Below are 22,681 nucleotides of genomic sequence, written 5' to 3'. Positions count from 1 at the left end.
TGTTGTTTCCTTTGTCTTTTTAAAAATCTTTTGTTCATTTTGTTGGTTGTTGGTGCATTGGGGGGTGGGGGGTCTTGGGAATGGAATTATTGTATTTATTTGTTTATTTTTCTCAGTGGGGGGCAAATGTGAGGGCGGGTCTTGGATGGTTGAGGGGCAGATCTTGTGGAACTGAAGGGGGGGGGGGGGTCTTGGAGGGCTGTTGGGAGATCTATTGACGTGCCCGTGAGCAGGGTTTTGACCCTGGTTGCTTCGGTGTGTCGCTCTGGATGGGAGGCTGTTAGATGACTAATGTGATGTAGTTGTTGAGTTGCTTCACTCAAGGAAATTGTATGTTTAAAATATTCAATAAAACAACAGACAGGAATCAAAACACAGTTGTGTGTCTAACCTAGTGAGATGCCGCTGGAGAGCGTTGAGCTCTCAGCTTGTCCTCTTGCAGGGGTGTGGCTCTCCATGACGCTGTCGTCCAATAGATGACGAGAACCAGCGTTGGGGAACGTAGCGCTCTTAAACTCCACTGTATTCATCTTATGGATAAAACTACAGAGAAACAAAATAACTATTAAAAACATGATAATGAACCAATGCAGTAAAATTGGCAAACCCTCTAAAAAAAGCTCATAGGGGTGATTATGGCATACAATTCAGACGATGATGGGGTAATGGATATTATAGTGAGCTAAAGTGAGTCTGCAGTGTTGAGGTGACTTACTTGTAGCCCAGGCTGTGACACTTTCTGTGTCCGTAGGGGAGGAGGTTCCTAGGGGAGGGGGGCGTGGGAGGGATTTTGGTTCCGTCTGCAATGTGGCCCTTATGGCCACAGAGAGGAGACGTAGAAGCGTCAGGACCTACGAGGTCCTCTCTAGAGGCAGTAGAGCGAGGGGTGCTGGTGGCTGGCTCAATCTTCAACGACAACCTGAACACATGCCACACACCTGAAGCAGACACTAAACACACCTGAAGCAGACACTAAACACACCTGATCATGACCTCCAATAAATGTCACCGTATCAAACTCCATTAATGTAACAGAGCCACTACTCACTTGTAGTTGTCATCCTCCACAAACTTCTGTAGCTCCTCAATGTACCTGACTGAGTTGAGATACTTCTGGACATGAGGCAACACTGGTATATCTACAGAGACAGAGAAATTAGTCTTAGGGTTTGGAGCAGGGAGTGGTGTGTGTGTGTGTGTGTGTGTGTGTGTGTGTGTGTGTGTGTGTGTGTGTGTGTGTGTGCGCATGTACCATAGGTGCAGGAGCGTTGCAGGTCAGATATTATCCTCAGGATGTTGTTCATGAGGTTGGATCTCTGTTCATTCTCCAGGATGCTGCCAGTAGAGGGATACGCTGAGTCTATATATGTCAGGTCAGACAGATACATCCCTACAGAGAGTGAGAGAGGGGGAAACAGCCTGACTTGTAGACAGTCATGGGTAAACACTATTAAACACAAGAGATGCTAGGTTAAGTAGAATCCTGGAACACTAACACGTACTAGAGTAACAAATGCAATGGCGAAGGTGCATAAAGATGGAGGAATCAGATATGACATCATCGTTTAAGAACTCTGTGGGTAGTGCTAAACAAAGGCATGCAACATGGTTCAATGTGCCAGTAAAACAGCACAATCTAGTTGTTTTTTCAAATTGCCGCCATCTTGGAGCTAGAATTGAGATCGTGTGTAGTGAGCTAACGCCTTCACAAAAAAAGTGTAACGAGAGCCAAGTACAATATGGCAAACTTAGCAAACAAGGCATTTGTGGTAAGTACACGGGGGCTGACATCTTTATGTACCTTCGCCATTGTCATGGGAACTAACATCACTTCAACATTTACTTTCTTACAAAAACACACACAAACATGAACGTAAATAGAAACTGCTGACTCAGAGACAAACTCTTGCCCTGCAGACCAACCAATCTTTCCTTCTCTCCCTGCCTCTCCATTTCTCAGACCTCTGTTGTTCCAGCCAACTGAAGACACGGCCCATCTGACCGAGGTATGATTCAAAACAACACCAGGGAGCAGAGGTCATTCCAGACCACATACTGACTAAGCCCTACTCCTTAGTCAACACACACATTCTGATCACACACACACACACTCACAATTTAGTGGCAATTTAGTTATTCATATATACACAAACATTGATCGATGGTCTTAACTATACTGTATACAGTGCCTTCAGAAAGTATTCACATACCTCGGTTTTCTCCACATTGTTGTATAAAATGGATTTAATTTGATTTTTTTGTCAAGGATCTACACAAAATATTCTAAAAGTGGAAGAAAAATCATTTTAAAAATAACATTTTATCTTGATTACCTTGTCAATACATGTTAGAATCACCTTTAGCAGCAATTACAGCTATGAGTCTTTCTGGGTAAGTCTACGAGCTTTGCACAGCTGGATTGTACAATATTTGCACATTATTCTTTTTTAAACTCTTCAAGCTCTGTCAAGTTGGTTGTGGATCATGGCTATACAGTCATGTGTAAGCCTTGCTATAGATTTTCATGCCGGTCAAAACTGTATGTCATCTTGGTAAGCAACTCAAGTGGGTTATTGTCCTCAACAGGTTATTGTCCTGTTGAAAGGTGCATGTCTCCCAGTGTGTTGGATAGCAGACTAAACCAGGTTTTCCTTGAAGATTTTGGCTGTGCTTAGCTCTATTCTGTTTATTTTTATCCTAAAGACTTCCTAGTCCTTGCCAATAACAAGCATACCCATAACATGATGCAGCCACCACCATGCTTGAAAATATGAATAGTGGTACTCAGTGATGATGTTGTGTTGGATTTGCCCCAAACATAATGCTTTGTATTCAGGACAAAGTTAATTTCATTGCCACAGCTTTACTTTAGTGCCTTATTGCAAACAGGATGCATGTTTTGGAATATATATATATATATATATATATATATTTTTTGGTACAGGCTTCCTTCTTTTCACTGTAATTTAGGTTCGTACTGTGGAGTAACTACAATGTTGTTGATCCATCCTCAGTTTCTCCAATCACAGCCATTCAACTCCAGAACTGTTTTAAAGTCAACATTGGCCTCATGGTGAAATACCTGAGCGGGTTCCTTCTTCTCTGGCAACTGAGTTAGGAAGGATGCAAGTATCTTTGCAGTGACTGGGTGTATTGATACACCATCCAAAGTGTAATTATTAACTTCACCATGCGTATTTTCTTTCCATCTAAAAATAGGTGCCTTCATTGCGAGGCATTAGGAAAACCTCCCTGGTCTGTGATTGAATATGTATTGCCAGCATAATTACCACCCTGCATCCCACTGCTGGCTTGCTTCTGAAGCTAAGCAGGGTTGGTCCTGGTTAGTCCCTGGATGGGAGACCAATGTGGTGTTGGAGGGCCAGTAGGAGGCACTCTTTCCTCTGGTCTAAAAAATATTCCAATGCCCCAGGGCAGTGATTGGGGACACTGCTCTGTGTAGGGTGCCGTCTTTTGGATGGGACGGATGTCCTGATACTCTGAGGTCATTAAAGATCCCATGGCACTTATTGTAGGGGTGTTAACTCCGGTGTCCTGGCTAAATTCCCAATCTGGCCACCTAATCATTCCCAGCTTACAATTGGCTCATTCATCCCCCTCTTCTCCCCTGGTTGTTGCTGTAAATGAGAATGTGTTCTCAGTCAACTTACCTGGTAAAATAAATACATGTGTTTGAAATTCCCTGCTCATCTGAGGACTGTACAGATAAATGTGTAGGGTACAGAGATGAGGTAGTCATTCAAAAATCATGTTAAACACTTATTGCACACAGAGTACATGCCATTTAGGATTTCCATAACAAAGGGGTTGAATACTTACTGACTAGTAAACATTTCTAAAAACATAATTCCACTTGGACGTTATGGTGTGAATACTTTCTGTAGGCACTGTAATGACATGCTCTTCACTCCTCTTCTTAGCCCAGCCAACTCCCTCTCTTTCTTGATGTCTCCATCTCCCTGACAGTACTACAGCTCTAAGCTTCTCAGTCTCTCATTACATAAATATTATCATTAGGAGACAAAGGCAGTAGCTGGTTTCCATCTCTGGAAATTGAGATTAATTTACAGCACCATTTAACTGCCTGTCGCTTTCTCCCATCACGCTGTATTCCTACATCCCCCCTCTCCATATATCTGTCATTCTATTCTCCTCTCTACTGCTTTCTATCGCCCTTCTATTTATCTCCCGCACAGCACCACTGAACATAGAGCCGTCATACCATCAAACTCTGATTAGAAGCAGAGAGAGCAGGGGAGGAAAGGAGGGAGATAGGGAAGGAGAGAGAGCGGGAGAGACAACGAAGGCTTAACCGCCATTACTGGTAATTTCATAGTGTGTCAGACGAATGACTACAGTTAGTCATGCAAGAGTGACGTGTGTGGACTCAAATCTAGGACAAGAGTAGGAAGCCGTTACTAAGTCCCAGGGGGAAAAAGGTCTCTCTTCTCCTCTGATCCCCCTCTTCTCATTCCAGTGTTCAATCTGGAAATGTGTGGTGCATGAATAGAACTCCCCATCTGGTGGGTTTAATTATCAACTAGTCTAACACTTTGCATCTCTCTACTTTGTAGAGAGATGCAAAGGAGGCTCCAGGTGTATGGAGAGACCCTCTTCCTCACCTCCCCTATCCCTCCCCCCTCCCTCTTTCTGACATCTCATATGGCTGAGGGAGGGAGGAGGGGGGGGAAACGGGAGGGATAGGGGAGGTGAGGAAGAGGGTCTCTCCATACACCTGGAGCCTCCTTCGCATCTCTCTACAAAGTAGTGTGACCAACAAACACCCACTCGTACTCAGCTGTCTGTATTACATAGTGTCTAAAGGAAGCTGCTGTAAACCCCGAGACAACGACATCAGAGTTACTGTGGCACAGCATGAACCCCATCACTACAGGCTGGGTTAGGAAGTGATGGACGGTGTCTGAATCACACAGAGGGGTATAAGCACAGAGGAGTAAGCCAGACAGAGGCTGGTGAGTTTGGAGTACTAGTGGGATGTGGGTTACTGGGAAGACCTGGACCTGTGTGTGTGTCTGCCCCAAACAAAGAAAGTCAAACTGATTTCTTGAACTCTGAAGTTTCTCCAACTACCTACATCTTTCCTTTAAAAAAAAAAAAAACTTTTAGGGGGAGCTTCTTCTGATATCCCCCTCTCTTTTTCTCAGACCAGTGACATTAGAGGTGGGCTGGGGCATACCAAAAGAGATGGAGAAAAGGAGGTGGAAAAACAGCCTCCCTCCTCCGAACCCTCCTCTCTCCCTCCCTTCCCTCTCCAGCCAATCATTTGTGAAAACCTTGAGGAACCAGAGCTCAGTAAGTAGAAGTAACCGGTAGTTTAGTCAAGGACAGAGAGCTCCAGCTCTAAACCCTAACGCCAGCCTCACTGAGCCCACCGTGAGGGGACTTTGCTGGGCAGCAGGCTTCCAACAGCAAGCTTCTGGATTCTGAAGCTCCTGAAATCTAACCACATGACAGAGGTTAGCACCTGTGTAAGATGGGAGAAGTGTAGATGAGCAGAGCCTGAGGAGGGGACTGAACTGGAGCACCGAGTCTCACTGAGGATTGCTTATCGACACACCTACATCTGCTGAAGGATACGGTCTTACAAACACACACTGAGGTAAAGCAGCTGCATGTCTCAAAGTCTGCCCCCCCCCCCCCCCTCTCTTTCTCACTCCGTGCATTGTGTTGTGTAGCTATGTGAGCAGCTGGGAGAGCTCTGCTCTGCAGGAGAGGTTAGAACGTTCTGTTAGCAGTTCTTTTCTGGGTGCAGAAGAATCTGGGGAGTTTAGCAACGCTGTTTCTCCAGGGGACTGGTATCTAGATCGGTCTAGCTTTACCTTGAGGCTTATGTACAGCGAGACTCTGTACAGTGAGTGAGAAGGACTCCTCAAACAGAGAGCCTGAGACAGACGGGCTGTATGTGGATGTCAAGGGAAGTAGCTACACACAGGAGCTCAGCAACAGGTAACCTGCTACACTGTAAATGTCCATTCACTGCTACTGGGCCTTTATTGGGATATAGAAACTTTACCTTTCAAGTATCCTGAGTGGTACAGTGGTCTAAGGCACTGCATCACAGTGCTAGAGGCATTACTACAGACCAGGGTTCGATTCCAGGCTGTATCACAACAGGCAATCGGGAGTCCCATAGGGCGTTGTCTGGGTTTTTAAATAAAAATTAGTTCTTAACTGACTAGCCTAGATCAATAAAAAGCATATAGGGAGCAGCAATGAGTCAGTGGACATTTACTGTATTTCACTGGAGTAACTTCCTTCTCTCGGTCGAGCTGTAGTTTTTCCATAATTCTATTGTGTGAGTAAGTGAGAAGGTCAGATGGCGAGATCAGAGATGTGGTGTGTGTGTGTGGACCCTTGTTCCTGTTAAGCTTTGGTTTCCTAATATCCTCTCTGCCTGAGAATGAGAAATGGTTGTTAAATTAACCAGGATAGATTAGGGTTAAATAAATAAGTCAACATAATGAGGTGGTGATACACTCTACAGTGTGTGGCTGAATGTTACTCTCACACGCACGCATTTTGTGACAATCGATAGCGAACGGGGTTGTTTCTGAATGAATAGAAGGTTCCATTCATGGTGTCGTTTGAAGAAAAACACTGATAATACAATATAATTCTACTCTGACCACATCATCCTACAACGCAAACCTCCATCCAGACATCAGATAGAACCCACTTTAAACCTCACACTGACACTCGGGCTTGGAACGTTTATAATATCGGTCTGCTAGCGTTGATATCGCCACTCACAATTAGGTTCAACTGTCTTCACTTATACATGCTCTGATGTCAAGTGAGATCCATGGAAAACTCTCCGCTCACTCTGGATACACATCTGTTAATGCTGTATGACTGGGGACAGGGACGTAAGAGCACAGCAACACAGTTCACATAAGACTGCCTATGTGAACTGGCCTAACAGCTAAAGCAGATCTTAAAAACAAAATGAGGGCAGGCCTAGAAGTTCTGAAAACATTTTGTGAGGCGGAGGGTTTTTCAACGATCGATAAATCAGAGTAAATCACAGCACTAACTCATCTGACTGACACACAGAGACAGCGGGAGAGATAGAGATACGGGAGAGAGAGGGGGATGGGGGGGTGTAGAGAAGTGCTTGGCTCCCAGTTCACCTGGAACACGTGTTGAGGGACTTAAACTGGGTCAGCACTCTGGCTACAACAACCCTAACCCATACTTATCAACAATTTTAGGTTGTGGCTTGTGAAGGTCCTGTAGTTAAACTACAGACAGACAGCTAGTGGAGCTGGCTGGCCATAACAGCAGGCATGGGGCCAACCAAAACTATACCTCACAGTGGGGTGCTCCCTGTGCTGCACACCACAGGGGCCACACATGGCCCCAACGAGACCCCTACTGTCTTCCAAACATCACTCTTCCCTACCTCAGTAACAGATACACACAAGCTCATGATTCCCAGCACAAACTTGACATCCAAGTGTTGGAGACGATTCAAACTTAGACTTTTGAGGAATAGGTGTATTCATATGTGAATCTGAACAACTTAAACACACTGCGGTCAGCCCACAAACACAACAGGTATTCAAGTTTGCGGCTCTTGCTCTGACCACAAGCGGTTTACCCAGCCACAACACACACTCGTATAACTGAACTTGTGGGGACACACAATTCAGTCCCATTCAAAATCCTATTTTCCCTAACCTTATCCCTAGGCCCTAACCATAAAGGAGCTAAAAAAAAATAGCATTTGAACTTGTGGGGACTAACAAAATGTCCCCAGTTGGTAAATGTTTGTTTACTATTCTTATGGGGACTTCTGGTCCCCACAAGTATAGGTACACACACAGCTTTGTCCTCTGAGCCTGTAATCCATCACTGAAGCTTCCATCCATGAAGCAACATGAAATCTTAAAATCTGTTAATCCCCCCCTGGAAACATTCTTTTGGGGGGACAACCAGCACTTTGATGTGGCCATTTTCAAGTTCCTAGAATGTTTAGAATTCCATATAGTAAGGCATTTGAAAATTCAATAGCAATAGCCAAATCAGAACTACAGTAGGACATTATGCAAATAGGCCATTTGCCACACAGGCCTGCCATCATTCACTTTTAACTGGACTGTGTTTACAGGCAGTTTGGCCTGCCATCATTCACTTTTAACTGGACTGTGTTTCCAGGCAGTTTGGCCTGCCATCATTCACTTTTAACTGAACTGTGTTTACAGGCAGTAGCAACAGCGCGACTTTAGAGCATTAGAACACATTCGCCAAAAGCCACAAAATACACCTGCATAGACTTCTGTAAATACCTCGGGTGTCCTCCTACATTTAGAAACTTTACAGTCCTATTGGTCAAACAACCATGTAAAAGGTAAGCTCTCTCTCCCTCAGTTGCTTATGCACATCAACAAGATCAACAACTAACACTAGCCAGACCAGAGCGAGATGAGCTAAAATCTAACAAGGGAACCATACATAAACCCTCCCACACTTTTTCAGCTAGTTGTCCGTCAAAATTGCACTGATAAACGGAAGGGAATAGTAGCCGCTCGTCCTTCTGCAGCTTGCCTTCCAAAGCATGCTTGTCTCAACCTACGTTTTGACAACTGAATGGGAACTTGCAAACCTGCCAATTTGATCGATGCCAAATACATCTGATTGACAACTAAGAGATATGCTAACTGTGGATAACAGTTGTTCAAGTTCAGCATTAGCAAGCAAAGTGATTCACATTTCTTGCTTGCTAACCAAAATGACAACTGAATCTCTAGCTGTAGCCACCTACAAAGCCGCAAGGGGAAAAAGTTGGTCACTCACCCACTTCTCCAATGACATCCCCCCAGCAGCTAGCTAGCTATTGGGAGGATGTCTAGCAAGCATTAGTTGATCTTGCTGATGTGCATAAGCAACTGAGGGCAAGATAACCTACCTTTTCATGGCTGTTTGATCAATAGGACTGTAGCTAGCTAACTAACGTTAGCTATTTAGCTATCTAAAAACGTGGAGTCAATCAGCAGACGGGCCATATTGAAAAAAACTAAGAGTTTGCGTGCCAGACATAGCCAATTCGTTTTTACAAAAAAAAACATGCAAGTAAGACCCAAACTGGCTATTGTTTTATTAGAAAAAAGATCCCTTTATAATGTCCTCTACTGTATATAGCATTAACATATTAAAACAAAAAAGAGAAATAAAATGTGTCCATGCTTGCTGCGATGCTAACCAAACAGGATTTATTGCAAATAACAAAAACCTAGCTATAGGTTGTAGTAACATTTAAACTTATTTTACATTTTTTTGCGCTGCATGGCTCACCGGTGTGGTTGAATGCAGCATCGCTGTATGGTGCACTCAAAACGTATTGTAGTTGAGTAGCCAGCCTAAGCTACTGCTCAAATGTTGCTGTGATAGGACTACATTTTCTCCTTTGCATGGTGTTTTGTTACAGGTTTTGTTTTTTGGTTATTCGCCAAGCTTTAAAAACCGAAGCCAGACTTCAACATTTTGGTAGCCTTGCAAGACTGTGGCATGTTTCTGTACACTTTCCCTCCCCTGCAGGCAGCAATGCTAGTGCATCAGGTTGTAATTTCATTAAGCAGAAGACTCAACTGTTGAGTCATTTATGCCGGCACGCCCGGTGTTCGACATGTGCGCTAGCCTATTAGCTCCGTTATGACTGATTTGTGATCATTGCTCTTTCTAGTTTGATTGTATTGATATTCCCAGCTTTAGTTACAGGTGTCCGTTTTTGTTTCAAAATATTGAGTCACTGGAACAGTTCATGCTGAATGTGTGCAGGCAGCAAACAATGTACCATGCCAGCTGTGATTTACAGCCTGATAGTCATATTTTTTGACTATCAAGAAATGTATTGATGAATTATATTAATCATGCACTGAACTGCATCCATCTATTCGGCCAAAAAATGCTTTACTGTACGTCAAGGCATTTTCGGTCAAATATAACTTAATTTTAAACAATATAATTATAAACTGGGAATTTTATATTTTTGACTGATATGATGATTGTTTCATATCTGCAGCTCCACTTTAAAACACTATTAACTACAATAAAACACTCAATAACTATCAGTTACCTGCACCAGTGGAAAGAACATATGCTTGAGGAGAGGAAGGTGATATACTGTAGCAGACGAAAAGAGCTCATTCAAAGATCTGTTAAAATGTTAAGGGAGAATCAAACAGATTCTTTCCTACTCTGGTAGGAAAGGAGAGAGAAGGAGCAAAGGAGTTAGAGAAAAGACAGTGGGAGACAGACGCAAGACACAGGCACACACAAACCAAGAGTCAGAGGACACTGTGTGTGTGTGGGATGGAGAGAGTAAGGGAAGCCTTGTAGACACAAACATGGCGAATCCCACGAGGGAACTTTGTGTGTGTGAGACTTCCTTGGGCTTATGACACACAAAGAGTGATTGATTTTGGGGTGGGGTGGGGTGAAGGCAGAGTGGGGCCACACCCTACTATGCTGAGACTCCCACATTTGAAACTGAAACTCAACTAGGGTTCCAGTCCTCACACACACACACCAATTCCTCCTTTGGCCGCCTTTCCTTCCAGTTCTCTGCTGCCAATGACTGGAACGAACTGCAAAAATCACTGAAGCTGGAGACCCATATCTCCCTCACTAGCTTTAAGCACCAGCTGTCAGAGCAGCTCACAGATCACTGCACATAGCCCATCTGTAAACAGCCCATCCAACTACCTCATCCCCATACTGCATGTATTTATTTATTTTGCTCCTTTGCACCCCAGTATCTCTACTTGCACATTCATCTTCTGCACATCTACCATTCCCGTGTCGTAATTGCTATATTGTAAATACTTCGCCACCATGGCCTATTTATTGCCTTACCTCCCTAATCTTACCTCATTTGCACTCACTGTGTATATATATATATATATATATATATTTATTTGCTGTATTATTGACGGAATGTTTGTTTATTCCATGTGTAACTGTGTTGTTGTTTGTGTCGAACTGCTGTGCTTTATCTTGGCCAGGTCGCAGTTGTAAATGAGAACTTGTTCTCAACTAGCCTACCTGGTTAAATAAAGGTGAAATAAAAAAATCACACACACACTAGAAGAACCAAAACATTGACTCCAGTCTCTTAAGACATTCTGGGTTTGGGAGATCCAACCAGAGACCCAAAACCATATTGTTAAAACGCCTTCCTCTCCTTCCCTCGGTTTTCCTCTTCATCCTACAGGACCAATTACAGTTGTGGTTTAGATGGACTTCCACGTCATAAACCCTTTGGTCTCGCTCTCTCATCATTTCCTCCAGCACTAGTTTACACAATGACTTAAATCACCCTACTCAGAAAGAGGTGACCACTATAACCCCACTTTCCCTAAATCCTGCCCTCTCTCCCTTCCTCCACATCTTCCATCTCTGGCTCTATCAGTTAGTTGTAAGTATGACATGGTGTCTAGCGTGTGGAGGTTGCCTGGAATGTTGATCCTTTGCTCTCTCCTCTGACTGTTCCAAGTAATTGCTAACATGTTGAGGGTGCGTGTGAGAGACAGAGCAAATGGTGTGTTTGTGTGTGTGAAGAGGGAGCAAGAGCGAGCAATCGCGAGAACTGCTTTTTTGTAGGAAGGGGGGGGGGGGGGGGGACCAAGTGTGTGTGTGAACAGTAGGGTTCTGACAGGGCCATGTTTGCAGTAAACCTTCTACAACTGTGCTAAAGCATCCTCTCCCTGATCCCTCTATTCTCTCCCTGTTCTTTCGGGAGATGGATGTGTTGTGTGTTTGGGGGTTTTGGAAGCGGACTGGGAAAGTCTGAAGGCCAGATGGGACATTGGAAGCTGGAAATGTCAGGCTGGGAAATGCATAGTCTATGAAAAAATATTAATAAAATAGCTTCCAAATATGGCCTCTCTTCCAGGTGTTGCTATCCATCAGACAGAACACTGACATATAGATGGAACCTGCTCCATCAATCATAGCTGGGCATAACAGGTACACAAATCTGATGACTTCAATCAAAATGAAGGGGAAAGACTGAGGCCATACAGCCATATATATATATATATATATATATACATACACAGTACTAGTCAAAAGTTTGGACACACATATTTAAGGTTTTTTATTTTTACTATCGTCTATACTGTAGAATAATAGTGAAGATATCAAAACTATGAAATAACACATGGAATCATGTAGTAACCAAAAAGTTACTAAAAAAAATCAAAATATATTTCATATTTGAGATACTTCGAAGTAGACACCCTTTGCCTTGATGACAGCTTTGCACACTCTTAGGTCAGTTAGGATCACCACTTTATTTTAAATAATGTGAAATGTCAGAATAATAGTTTAGAGAAATATTTATTTCAGCTTTTATTTCTTTCATCACATTCCCAGTGGGTCAGAAGTTTACATACACTCAATTAGTATTTGGTAGCACTGCCTTTTAACTTGGGTCAAACGTGTCGGGTAGCCTTCCACAAGCTTACAATAAGTTGGGTGAATTTTGGCCCATTCCTTCAGACAGAGCTGGAGTAATAACTAAGTCATATTTGAAGGCATCCTTGCTCACACATGCTTTTCCAGTTCTGCCCACACATTTTCTATGGGATTTAGGTCAGGACTTTGTGATGGCCACTCCAATACCTTGACTTTGTTGTCCTTAAGCCATTTTGCCACGACTTTGGAAGTATGCTTGGGGTCATTGTCCATTTGGAAGACACATTTGAGACCAAGCTTTAACTTCCTGACTGATGTCTTGAGATGTTGCTTCAATATGTCCACATAATTTACCTCCTCATGATGCCATCTATTTTGTGAAGTGCACCAGTCCCTCCTGCAGCGAAGCACCTCCACAACATGATGCTGCCACCCCTGGTGCTTCACGGTTGGGATGGTGTTCTTCGGATTGCAAGCCTCCCCCTTTTTCCTCCAAGAATAACGATGGGCATTATGGCCAAACAGTTCTATTTTATTTCATCAGACCAGAGGACATTTCTCCAAAAAGTATGACCTTTGTCCCGATGTACAGTTGCAAACCGTAGTCTGGCTATTTTATAGGCGGTTTTGGAGCAGATTCTTCCTTGCTGAGCGGCCTTTCAGGTTATATTGATATAGGACTCGTTTTACTGTGGATATAGATACTTTGTATCCGTTTCCTCCAGCATCTTCACAACGTCCTTTGCTGTTGTTCTGGGATTGATTTGCACTTTTCGCACCAAAGTACGTTCATCTCTAGGTGACAGAACATGTCTCCTTCCTGAGCGGTATGACAGCTGCGTGGTCCCAAGGTGTTTATACTTGCGTACTATTGTTTGTACAGATTAATGTGGTACCTTCAGGCATTTAGAAATTACTCCAAAGGATGAACCAGACTTGTGGAGGTCTACAATTTTTGAGGTCTTGGCTGATTTCTTTTGATTTCCCCATGATGTCAAGCAAATAGGCACTGAGTTTGAAGGTAGGCCTTGAAATACATCCACAGGTACTCCTCCAATTGACTTAAATTATATAAATTAGCCTAATCAGAAGCTTCTAAAGCCATGACATCATTTTCTGGAATTTTCCAAGTTGTTTAAAGGCAGTCAACTTAGTGTATGTAAACTTCTGACCCACTGGAATTGTGATACAGTGAATTATAAGTGAAATAATCTGTCTGTAAACAATTGTTGGAAAAATTACTTGTGCACAAAGCAGATATCCTAACCGACTTGCCAAAACTATAGCTTGTTAACAAGAAATTTGGGGAGTGGTTGAAAAATGAGTTAATGACTTCAACCTAAGTGCATGTGAACTTCCGACTTCAACTGTATGTTATATCGCTATATATGACTTAGGAATGTATATAAAATAAAAATAAATCTCACTACTCAAATAGTATTATTCATTTTTGCCAAATACGTGTGGTTATTAAATTGTGTGTTTTTAATAACCTGAGCACTGATGTGCGAGGGAGAGGCTGGCGCTCTATTGCTGCAGCCGGAAGTTATATAGAGCAGTGTGTGTAGCGAGCAGACGGAGAGAGAGACCCCCAAGGCAACTCTGCTACATCCAAGACTAGCTAACTTGTAGCAGCCAGTGTTCTTTATCATCCCATATAACAAAAGATGTGTATAACTAAAACAACAGACCACAGCCTGTCGTTTCCAATGGGAGCAAATTAAATCAGTTTGCAGAACAAGCAAGGAGGTGGGCAGAGCAACGCATGAGGTAGTGAGATCCTATTGGCGTATTTGAATATTTCCGTTAGGGAACGACTACTCTGAATTCGCCCTTGCACACCTAAACGACGCAATATTCTGAAACATTGGCAAAGGGTAAAGCCTACAAAACCTAGTCCACTGTTCGTAACAGATTGTAGTTCATAAAGCTAGCTAGGCTTTTGAGGTCACATGCTGCGCATTCTCCCCAACTACATTCAATTAAACAGCCTACCTGTTGGTTGCTCGTTGTAGCCTACTCCTTCTGCTAACTTTTAATTGCATAATTTTATTCCGTCTTGTATTTATTTCATTGGTGAACTATCACTCCACTTAATTTTGAAAAATACTTCCCAGTGTTAAAAAGCAGGTTAAAATAGGCCTCTATACTTTTTTGCTCTTGCTAAATGAATACACAAGTATTCAAATACGAACATCAGTTTGGATATTTGACTAACCGTGCACATCCCTAATTTTTTATTTATTTATTTTACCTTTATTTAACCAGGTAGGCAAGTTGAGAACAAGTTCTCATTTACAATTGCGACCTGGCCAAGATAAAGCAAAGCAGTTCGACAGATACAACAACACAGAGTTACACATGGAGTAAAACAAACATACAGTCAATAATAAAGTATAAACAAGTCTATATACAATGTGAGCAAATGAGGTGAGAAGGGAGGTAAAGGCAAAAAAAGGCCTTGGTGGCAAGGTAAATACAATATAGCAAGTAAAACACTGGAATGGTAGTTTTGCAATGGAAGAATGTGCAAAGTAGAAATAAAAATAATGGGGTGCAAAGGAGCAAAATAAATAAATAAATTAAATACAGTTGGGAAAGAGGTAGTTGATAGGGCTAAATTATATGTGGGCTATGTACAGGTGCAGTAATCTGTGAGCTGCTCTGACAGTTGGTGCTTAAAGCTAGTGAGGGAGATAAGTGTTTCCAGTTTCAGAGATTTTTGTAGTTCGTTCCAGTCATTGGCAGCAGAGAACTGGAAAGAGAGGCGGCCAAAGAAAGAATTGGTTTTGGGGGTGACTAGAGAGATATACCTGCTGGAGCGTGTGCTACAGGTGGGAGATGCTATGGTGACCAGCGAGCTGAGATAAGGGGGGACTTTACCTAGCAGGGTCTTGTAGATGACATGGAGCCAGTGGGTTTGGCGACGAGTATGAAGCGAGGGCCAGCCAACGAGAGCGTACAGGTCGCAATGGTGGGTAGTGTATGGGGCTTTGGTGACAAAACGGATTGCACTGTGATAGACTGCATCCAGTTTGTTGAGTAGGGTATTGGAGGCTATTTTGTAAATTACATCGCCAAAGTCGAGGATTGGTAGGATGGTCAGTTTTACAAGGGTATGTTTGGCAGCATGAGTGAAGGATGCTTTGTTGCGAAATAGGAAGCCAATTCTAGATTTAACTTTGGATTGGAGATGTTTGATATGGGTCTGGAAGGAGAGTTTACAGTCTAACCAGACACCTAAGTATTTGTAGTTGTCCACGTATTCTAAGTCAGAGCCGTCCAGAGTAGTGATGTAGGACAGGCGGGTAGGTGCAGGTAGTGATCGGTTGAAGAGCATGCATTTAGTTTTACTTGTATTTAAGAGCAGTTGGAGGCCACGGAAGGAGAGTTGTATGGCATTGAAGCTTGCCTGGAGGGTTGTTAACACAGTGTCCAAAGAAGGGCCGGAAGTATACAGAATGGTGTCGTCTGCGTAGAGGTGGATCAGAGACTCACCAGCAGCAAGAGCGACCTCATTGATGTATACAGAGAAGAGAGTCGGTCCAAGAATTGAACCCTGTGGCACCCCCATAGAGACTGCCAGAGGTCCGGACAACAGACCCTCAGATTTGACACACTGAACTCTATCAGAGAAGTAGTTGGTGAACCAGGCGAGGCAATCATTTGAGAAACCAAGGCTGTTGAGTCTGCCGATGAGGATGTGGTGATTGACAGAGTCGAAAGCCTTGGCCAGATCAATGAATACGGCTGCACAGTAATGTTTCTTATCGATGGCGGTTAAGATATCGTTTAGGACCTTGAGCGTGGCTGAGGTGCACCCATGACCAGCTCTGAAACCAGATTGCATAGCAGAGAAGGTATGGTGAGATTCAAAATGGTCGGTAATCTGTTTGTTGACTTGGCTTTCGAAGACCTTAGAAAGGCATGGTAGGATAGATATAGGTCTGTAGCAGTTTGGGTCAAGAGTGTCCCCCCCTTTGAAGAGGGGGATGACCGCAGCTGCTTTCCAATCTTTGGGAATCTCAGACGACACGAAAGAGAGGTTGAACAGGCTAGTAATAGGGGTGGCAACAATTTCGGCAGATAATTTTAGAAAGAAAGGGTCCAGATTGTCTAGCCCGGCTGATTTGTAGGGGTCCAGATTTTGCAGCTCTTTCAGAACATCAGCTGAATGGATTTGGGAGAAGGAGAAATGGGGAAGGCTTGGGCGAGTTGCTGTTGGGGCCAGCATGGCCAGCAGTAGAAAAATGCTTATTGAAATTTTCAATTATGGTGGATTTATCAGTGGTGACAGTGTTTCCTATCTTCAGTGCAGTGGGCAGCTGGGAGGAGGTGTTCTTATTCTCCATGGACTTTACAGTGTCCCAGAACTTTTTTGAGTTAGTGTTGCAAGAAGCAAATTTCTGCTTGAAAAAGCTAGCCTTGGCTTTTCTAACTGCCTGTGTATAATGGTTTCTAGCTTCCCTGAACAGCTGCATATCACGGGGGCTGTTCGATGCTAATGCAGAACGCCATAGGACGTTTTTGTGTTGATTAAGGGCAGTCAGGTCTGGGGAGAACCAAGGGCTATATCTGTTCCTGGTTCTAAATTTCTTGAATGGGGCATGTTTATTTAAGATGGTTAGGAAGGCATTTTTAAAAAATATCCAGGCATCCTCTACTGACGGGATGAGGTCAATATCCTTCCAGGATACCCCGGCCAGGTCGATTAGAAAGGCCTGCTCGCTGAAGTGTTTCAGGGAGCGTTTTACAGTGATGAGAGGAGGTCGTTTGACCGCTGACCCATTACGGATGCAGGCAATGAGGCAGTGATCGCTGAGATCTTGGTTGAAGACAGCAGAGGTGTATTTAGAGGGGAAGTTGGTTAGGATGATATCTATGAGGGTGCCCGTGTTTAAGGCTTTGGGGAGGTACCTGGTAGGTTCATTGATAATTTGTGTGAGATTGAGGGCATCAAGTTTAGATTGTAGGATGGCTGGGGTGTTAAGCATGTTCCAGTTTAGGTCGCCTAGCAGCACGAGCTCTGAAGATAGATGGGGGGCAATCAGTTCACATATGGTGTCCAGAGCACAGCTGGGGGCAGAGGGTGGTCTATAGCAGGCGGCAACGGTGAGAGACTTGTTTTTAGAAAGGTGGATTTTTAAAAGTAGAAGTTCAAATTGTTTGGGTACAGACCTGGATAGTAGGACAGAACTCTGCAGGCTATCTTTGCAGTAGATTGCAACACCGCCCCCTTTGGCAGTTCTATCTTGTCTGAAAATGTTGTAGTTTGGAATTAAAATGTCTGAATTTTTGGTGGTCTTCCTAAGCCAGGATTCAGACACAGCTAGAACATCCGGGTTGGCAGAGTGTGCTAAAGCAGTGAATAGAACAAACTTAGGGAGGAGGCTTCTAATGTTAACATGCATGAAACCAAGGCTATTACGGTTACAGAAGTCGTCAAAAGAGAGCGCCTGGGGAATAGGAGTGGAGCTAGGCACTGCAGGGCCTGGATTCACCTCTACATCGCCAGAGGAACATAGGAGGAGTAGAATAAGGGTGCGACTAAAAGCAATAAGAATTGGTCGTCTAGAACGTCTGGAACAGAGAGTAAAAGGAGGTTTCTGGGGGCGATAAAATAGCATCAAGGTATAATGTACAGACAAAGGTAAGGTAGGATGTGAATACAGTGGAGGTAAACCTAGGTATTGAGTGATGAAGAGAGAGATATTGTCTCTAGAAACATCATTGAAACCAGGAGATGTCATTGCATGTGTGGGTGGTGGAACTAATAGGTTGGATAAGGTATAGTGAGCAGGACTAGAGGCTCTACAGTGAAATAAGCCAATAAACACTAACCAGAACAGCAATGGACAAGACATATTGACATTAAGGAGAGGCATGCTTAGTCGAGTGATCAAAAGGGTCCAGTGAGTGGAGAGGTTGGTTTAGGGTCACGGCGATTTAGACAGCTAGCCAAGCCAACCGGTAGCAAGCTAGCATAGGATGGAGTCTGTTGTTAGCCACCTCTTGCGTTCGGTCAGTAGATTAGTGGGGTTCCGTGTGGTAGAGGGGATTAATCCAAATCACACAACAACAAAAATAAGAACAATAGATATAGTTATAGAGGCCCGAGAAGAAAACATAATAATTCAAATAAATAAATTGTCCGATTGTCTATTCAGATAGCAGCCGGAAAGACAGCTAACGGTTAGCGGGCCGCAGATGGGCGTTCCGGTAACGTCGCGACAGAGGAGCCAGCCGGATCTCCTTCAGGTAGATAACGTCGGCAGTCCGGTTGTGAAGGCCCGGTGGGGCTCCGCGTAGGCTGTGAAACGGGTCCGGATAGGTGACTGCAGCCCAGGAGTGAATGATGGAACTCAGGCGTGATTGACGGAGCTGGCTAGCACCGGAACAATCGATGTTTGCTCCGGAATCGACGAAAGCCGACTGTCACACGGATAGCAGCTAGCTAGCTGTGAGATCCGGGTATGAATGTCCAGAGAGCAGTTGAAATCCAGGGACATGGAGAGAAAAATTGGTCCGGTATGTTCCGTTCCGAGCCGCGCTGCGCCGTACAAAACTGGCGATAGATTTTCGATAGATTTTCGAACTAAAGGACAGCCGATGACCACAAACCGTGGTTAGCTTCTGATTAGCTTCTGGGCTAGCTCCTGGCTAGCTTCTGGCTAGTTTCTGGCCAGCCTCCTGGAGTTTCTGGCTAGCTTCCTGAAGGATTGCAGATCTGAGGTAAATAATACTTTTTTATAAATATAAATTGGTGAGGCTGGTTGCAGGAGAGTGTTTAGAAGATGAGTTGATGGAAAATAAAAATAAAATGTATGTGAAAAAAGTTGTAAATATATATATATACAGGACACGACAAGACGAGGACAAAAGACGTCTGAACTGCTATGCGATCTTGGAATCCGTCTCATACGTCTCTACCACTTTAACATTTAGTTAACTTTAACCCTGGTTGATAGCAGCAGCGATAACACAATCCCTCTCATTCATGATTGTCAGACAGTAGCCAGAACAGCTTCACTTGTTTCTCACAAGTGTAGCATGGGTTGTGAGTTCCGCAAACAGACATGACCTTAACCAAACAAACGTTAGAGATGATCAATTATGGGCATTACCGATAATGGGGAATTGAGACAGCAAACAATGCACACATTGTTTCATAACTTCAATGAATATGCACAAAATGGCGAGCGAGCACATTCTGGAGCCACACTTCCCTTATTCTTGGACCATGAGACTTGCGTCTCATGTCCCATAAAAAAATATATATTTGCGACTGCTGGACTAAAAGAATCTTGGTTGACCAACAGTCTATCGACCAAACAATTGACCAGTCGACTAAATGGGGACAGCCCTAATACAGTAATACCCTAACAGAGAGAAAGGGCGAGATGTTGAGTGTCTCTTGTCCCGTTACTTCTCCATTAACAGCTCATGTGTGTGTAAGTGATCGGGAGTATATGGCTGAGAGAGAAGCAGAGGTTTGTGGCCAAAGTCATAGGTCAGCTGCCTATTAATAATCATTAGCAAGGTGAGCAGCCAGAGAGACTGATGGAGGTCACTGTTTCCATCATGTAAGGCTGGGAGAGGGAGACAGGCCAGGGCAGTTCCAGAACATACTGGCACAGTTACAACACACACCACTAAGCTAGTTTTCCTTTGTCTGGGGTTGGACATTGCGACATCTGTTAGGGGATACACGAACCATCCACTGTGGTGCCTGAGCCAAAAATACTTCTCTTTTTATTAAATTTAGTTGAGAAGGGGGAGAAAGGGAAAGAAAGGGTTGAGATTTCTAACTGGCTGTGTTTTCTGCTTTCCCAAGTCTGTCCATCTTCCCTCACCTCTGTCACCACCCATTATCTACTACAGCTTCAATACTGACCCAGAAAGAGGGAGGAGAGGACAGAAAAGGGACAGCGAGAGAGCAAGTCAGAAGAGAGGTACAACAGTGTTACATCCATACTATACTGTAGGTGATTGTTGGGGCGGAGTGTTCTGGAGACAGCCAGGAAGAGGAGTAGTGCATGTCCCACTTCTTCCAGATCCAACTCTCCATCTAACAGTCAGTCTGTATTTACCTCCCTCGCCAGCTATGCGTCTCTGGGTGTGTTGTGCAGGTCGGAGTTGATTTGGTTTAATCGGCTCTGGGTGGACTGAGATTTAATCTGGCCTGGATGTCTTACTGAAAGAGACACTTCTCTTCAGCTTTTCAGAAACATTTTGTTAAGTTAAAGCCTTATTCTAAAATGTATTAAATAAATGTTTTTCCTCATCAACCTACACACAATACCTCATAATGACAAAGTGAAACCGGTTATAATTTTTTTCAAATCGATTAAAAAAAATAAAAAAAAACAGAAATACCTTATTTACATAAGTATTCAGACCCTTTGCTATGAGACTTAAAATTGAGCTCAGGTGCATCCTGTTTCCATTGATCATCCTTGAGGTGGTTCTACAACTTGATTGGAGTCCACCTGTGGTAAATGCAATTGATTGGATATGATTTGGAAAGGCACACACCTGTCTATATAAGGTCCCACAGTTGACAGTGCTTGCCTGAGCAAAAACCAAGCCATGAGGTCGAAGGAATTGTCCGTAGATCTCCGAGACAGGATTGTGTCGAGGCACAGATCTTGGGAAGGGTACCAAAATATTTCTGCAGCATTGAAGGTCCCCAAGAACACAGGGGCCTCAATCATTCTTAAATGGAAAAAGTTTGGAACCACCAAGACTTCCTAGAGCTGGCCTCTCGGCCAAACTGAGCAATCGGGGGGGGGGGGGGCTTTTACTGAGGAATGGCTTCCATGACATCCCCCTTGAAATTTGGCAAAATGCACCTAAAGGACTCTGACCATTAGAAACAAGATTCTCTGATGAAACCAGAGATCCTTGATGAAAACCTGCTCCAGAACAATCAGGACCTCAGACTGGGGTCAAGGTTCACCTTCCAATAGGACAACGACACTAAGCACACAGCCAAGACAACAAGTCTCTGAATGTCCTTGAGTTGCCCAGCCGGAGCCCAGACTTGAACCCGATCAAACAACTTTGGAGAGACCTTAAAATAGCTCTGCGGCAAAGCTCCCCATCCAACCTGACAGAGCTTGAGGGGATCTGTAGAGAAGAATAGGAGAATTTTCATTATGAGCTATTGTGTGTAGATTGATGGGGGAAAAAAAAAACAGAAAAAAAACAAAAAACTTCCATCCATTTTAGAATAAGGATGTAACTAAATGTGTTAAAATTCGAGGTCTGAATACTTTCCAAATGCACTATAGTGCACTTCTTTTGACAATAGCCCTTGTTGACAGTAGGGCACTAAATAGGCAATAAGGTGCCAGTTGGGAGGTAGTCTGCAGCTGACTCAGTAGAGAGCTGTTTACATTCTGCCCCTTGCTACAGACAGGCACTTCCTGTAGGCCTTCACTAGGTGTTAGGACATAGAGTACAGGCCACTGATAGGTCTGGTCTGGATGATCTACTGTTGTGTTGTGCTTTACTTAGTGTACAGACAGAGAGTGGGAGAGACAGAATGTAATGACAGGTAGTGTATTGGTTTGTATGGAGTTAAAAAGGTACAGTAAAACTCCTCTCTCTCACAACCTGGAATGTCTTTCCTCTGGTGTTCTAGTTCTAAGAACCACCACAGAGGGGGACAAAATGACCCTAAAGCATAGAGGGGGAGAGACAGATGGAGTAAAAAAACAGTGACACTCAGGGGAGAGAGAGCAAGAGTGCAAGCATGATGGATGAGAGAGAGAGAAACGTGCATGTGAGAAAGAGAGAACAGAAAATCGAGATGAGGTCCGTCCTGTAATACTACCTGTCACATTCCAGACACCTCTGCCCCTGCAGTGTCTCAGAGGGAGCCTGATAATGGCACAATATGGGCATGGATGAAGGAGCTGCAAAACTACACGGAACAAAAATATAAAACGCAACATGCAACAATTTCAAAGATTTTATTGAGTTACATTTCACATAACGAAATTAGTCAAATGAAACACGGGACCAACACTTCACGTGTTGCGTTTATATTTTTGATCAGTATAGCTGCCTTGAGAGATTGATGTGTGTGTGTGTGTGTGTGTATGCTTTTCATCCAACCTTTTTATGTGAGGAAAGTACATGTCGGATAAAGAAAAGTCACAGGCCTGATGAAAACTTTCCAAATGTAGACAAAACATACTAGACAAGGTGGGATCTT

The 22,681-nt window shown here is 43.6% G+C and overlaps 2 protein-coding genes across 9 annotated transcripts in view; one reads left to right on the top strand and one right to left on the bottom strand.

Moving 5' to 3' along the window:
* Positions 1 to 22,681, bottom strand: part of ralgps2 (Ral GEF with PH domain and SH3 binding motif 2) — a 138,044-nt gene that overhangs the window by 18,687 nt on the left and 96,676 nt on the right. For all 7 annotated transcript variants that reach the window (XR_016496285.1, XR_016496287.1, XR_016496286.1 and 4 more), the window contains exons 9-12: positions 1,253 to 1,390; positions 1,049 to 1,139; positions 716 to 919; positions 392 to 543 (exon numbers count right to left, since the gene is read on the bottom strand). Coding sequence is in view for 4 of the 7 variants with exons in the window: in XM_021604204.3 (XP_021459879.1) it covers positions 392 to 543; positions 716 to 919; positions 1,049 to 1,139; positions 1,253 to 1,390 (585 nt within the window). In the remaining 3 variants the exon portion in view is untranslated. The remainder of the gene's footprint in view (positions 1 to 391; positions 544 to 715; positions 920 to 1,048; positions 1,140 to 1,252; positions 1,391 to 22,681) is intronic.
* Positions 5,185 to 22,681, top strand: part of LOC110524495 (angiopoietin-related protein 1) — a 44,284-nt gene continuing 26,787 nt past the window's right edge. Inside the window, exon 1 of one of the 2 annotated variants that reach the window (XM_021604206.3) lies at positions 5,185 to 5,641. The gene's annotated coding sequence lies outside the window, so the exon portion shown is untranslated. Of the gene's footprint in view, positions 5,642 to 5,688; positions 5,989 to 22,681 lie in introns of those variants that run through there. The other variant, XM_021604207.3, reaches the window with a different exon arrangement.

The sequence above is a fragment of the Oncorhynchus mykiss genome, chromosome 5, assembly GCF_057628025.1.
Source record: "Oncorhynchus mykiss isolate SJ-2025 chromosome 5, ASM5762802v1, whole genome shotgun sequence".
NCBI lineage: Eukaryota > Metazoa > Chordata > Actinopteri > Salmoniformes > Salmonidae > Oncorhynchus > Oncorhynchus mykiss.
This window is presented reverse-complemented; position numbering and strand designations above follow the sequence as displayed.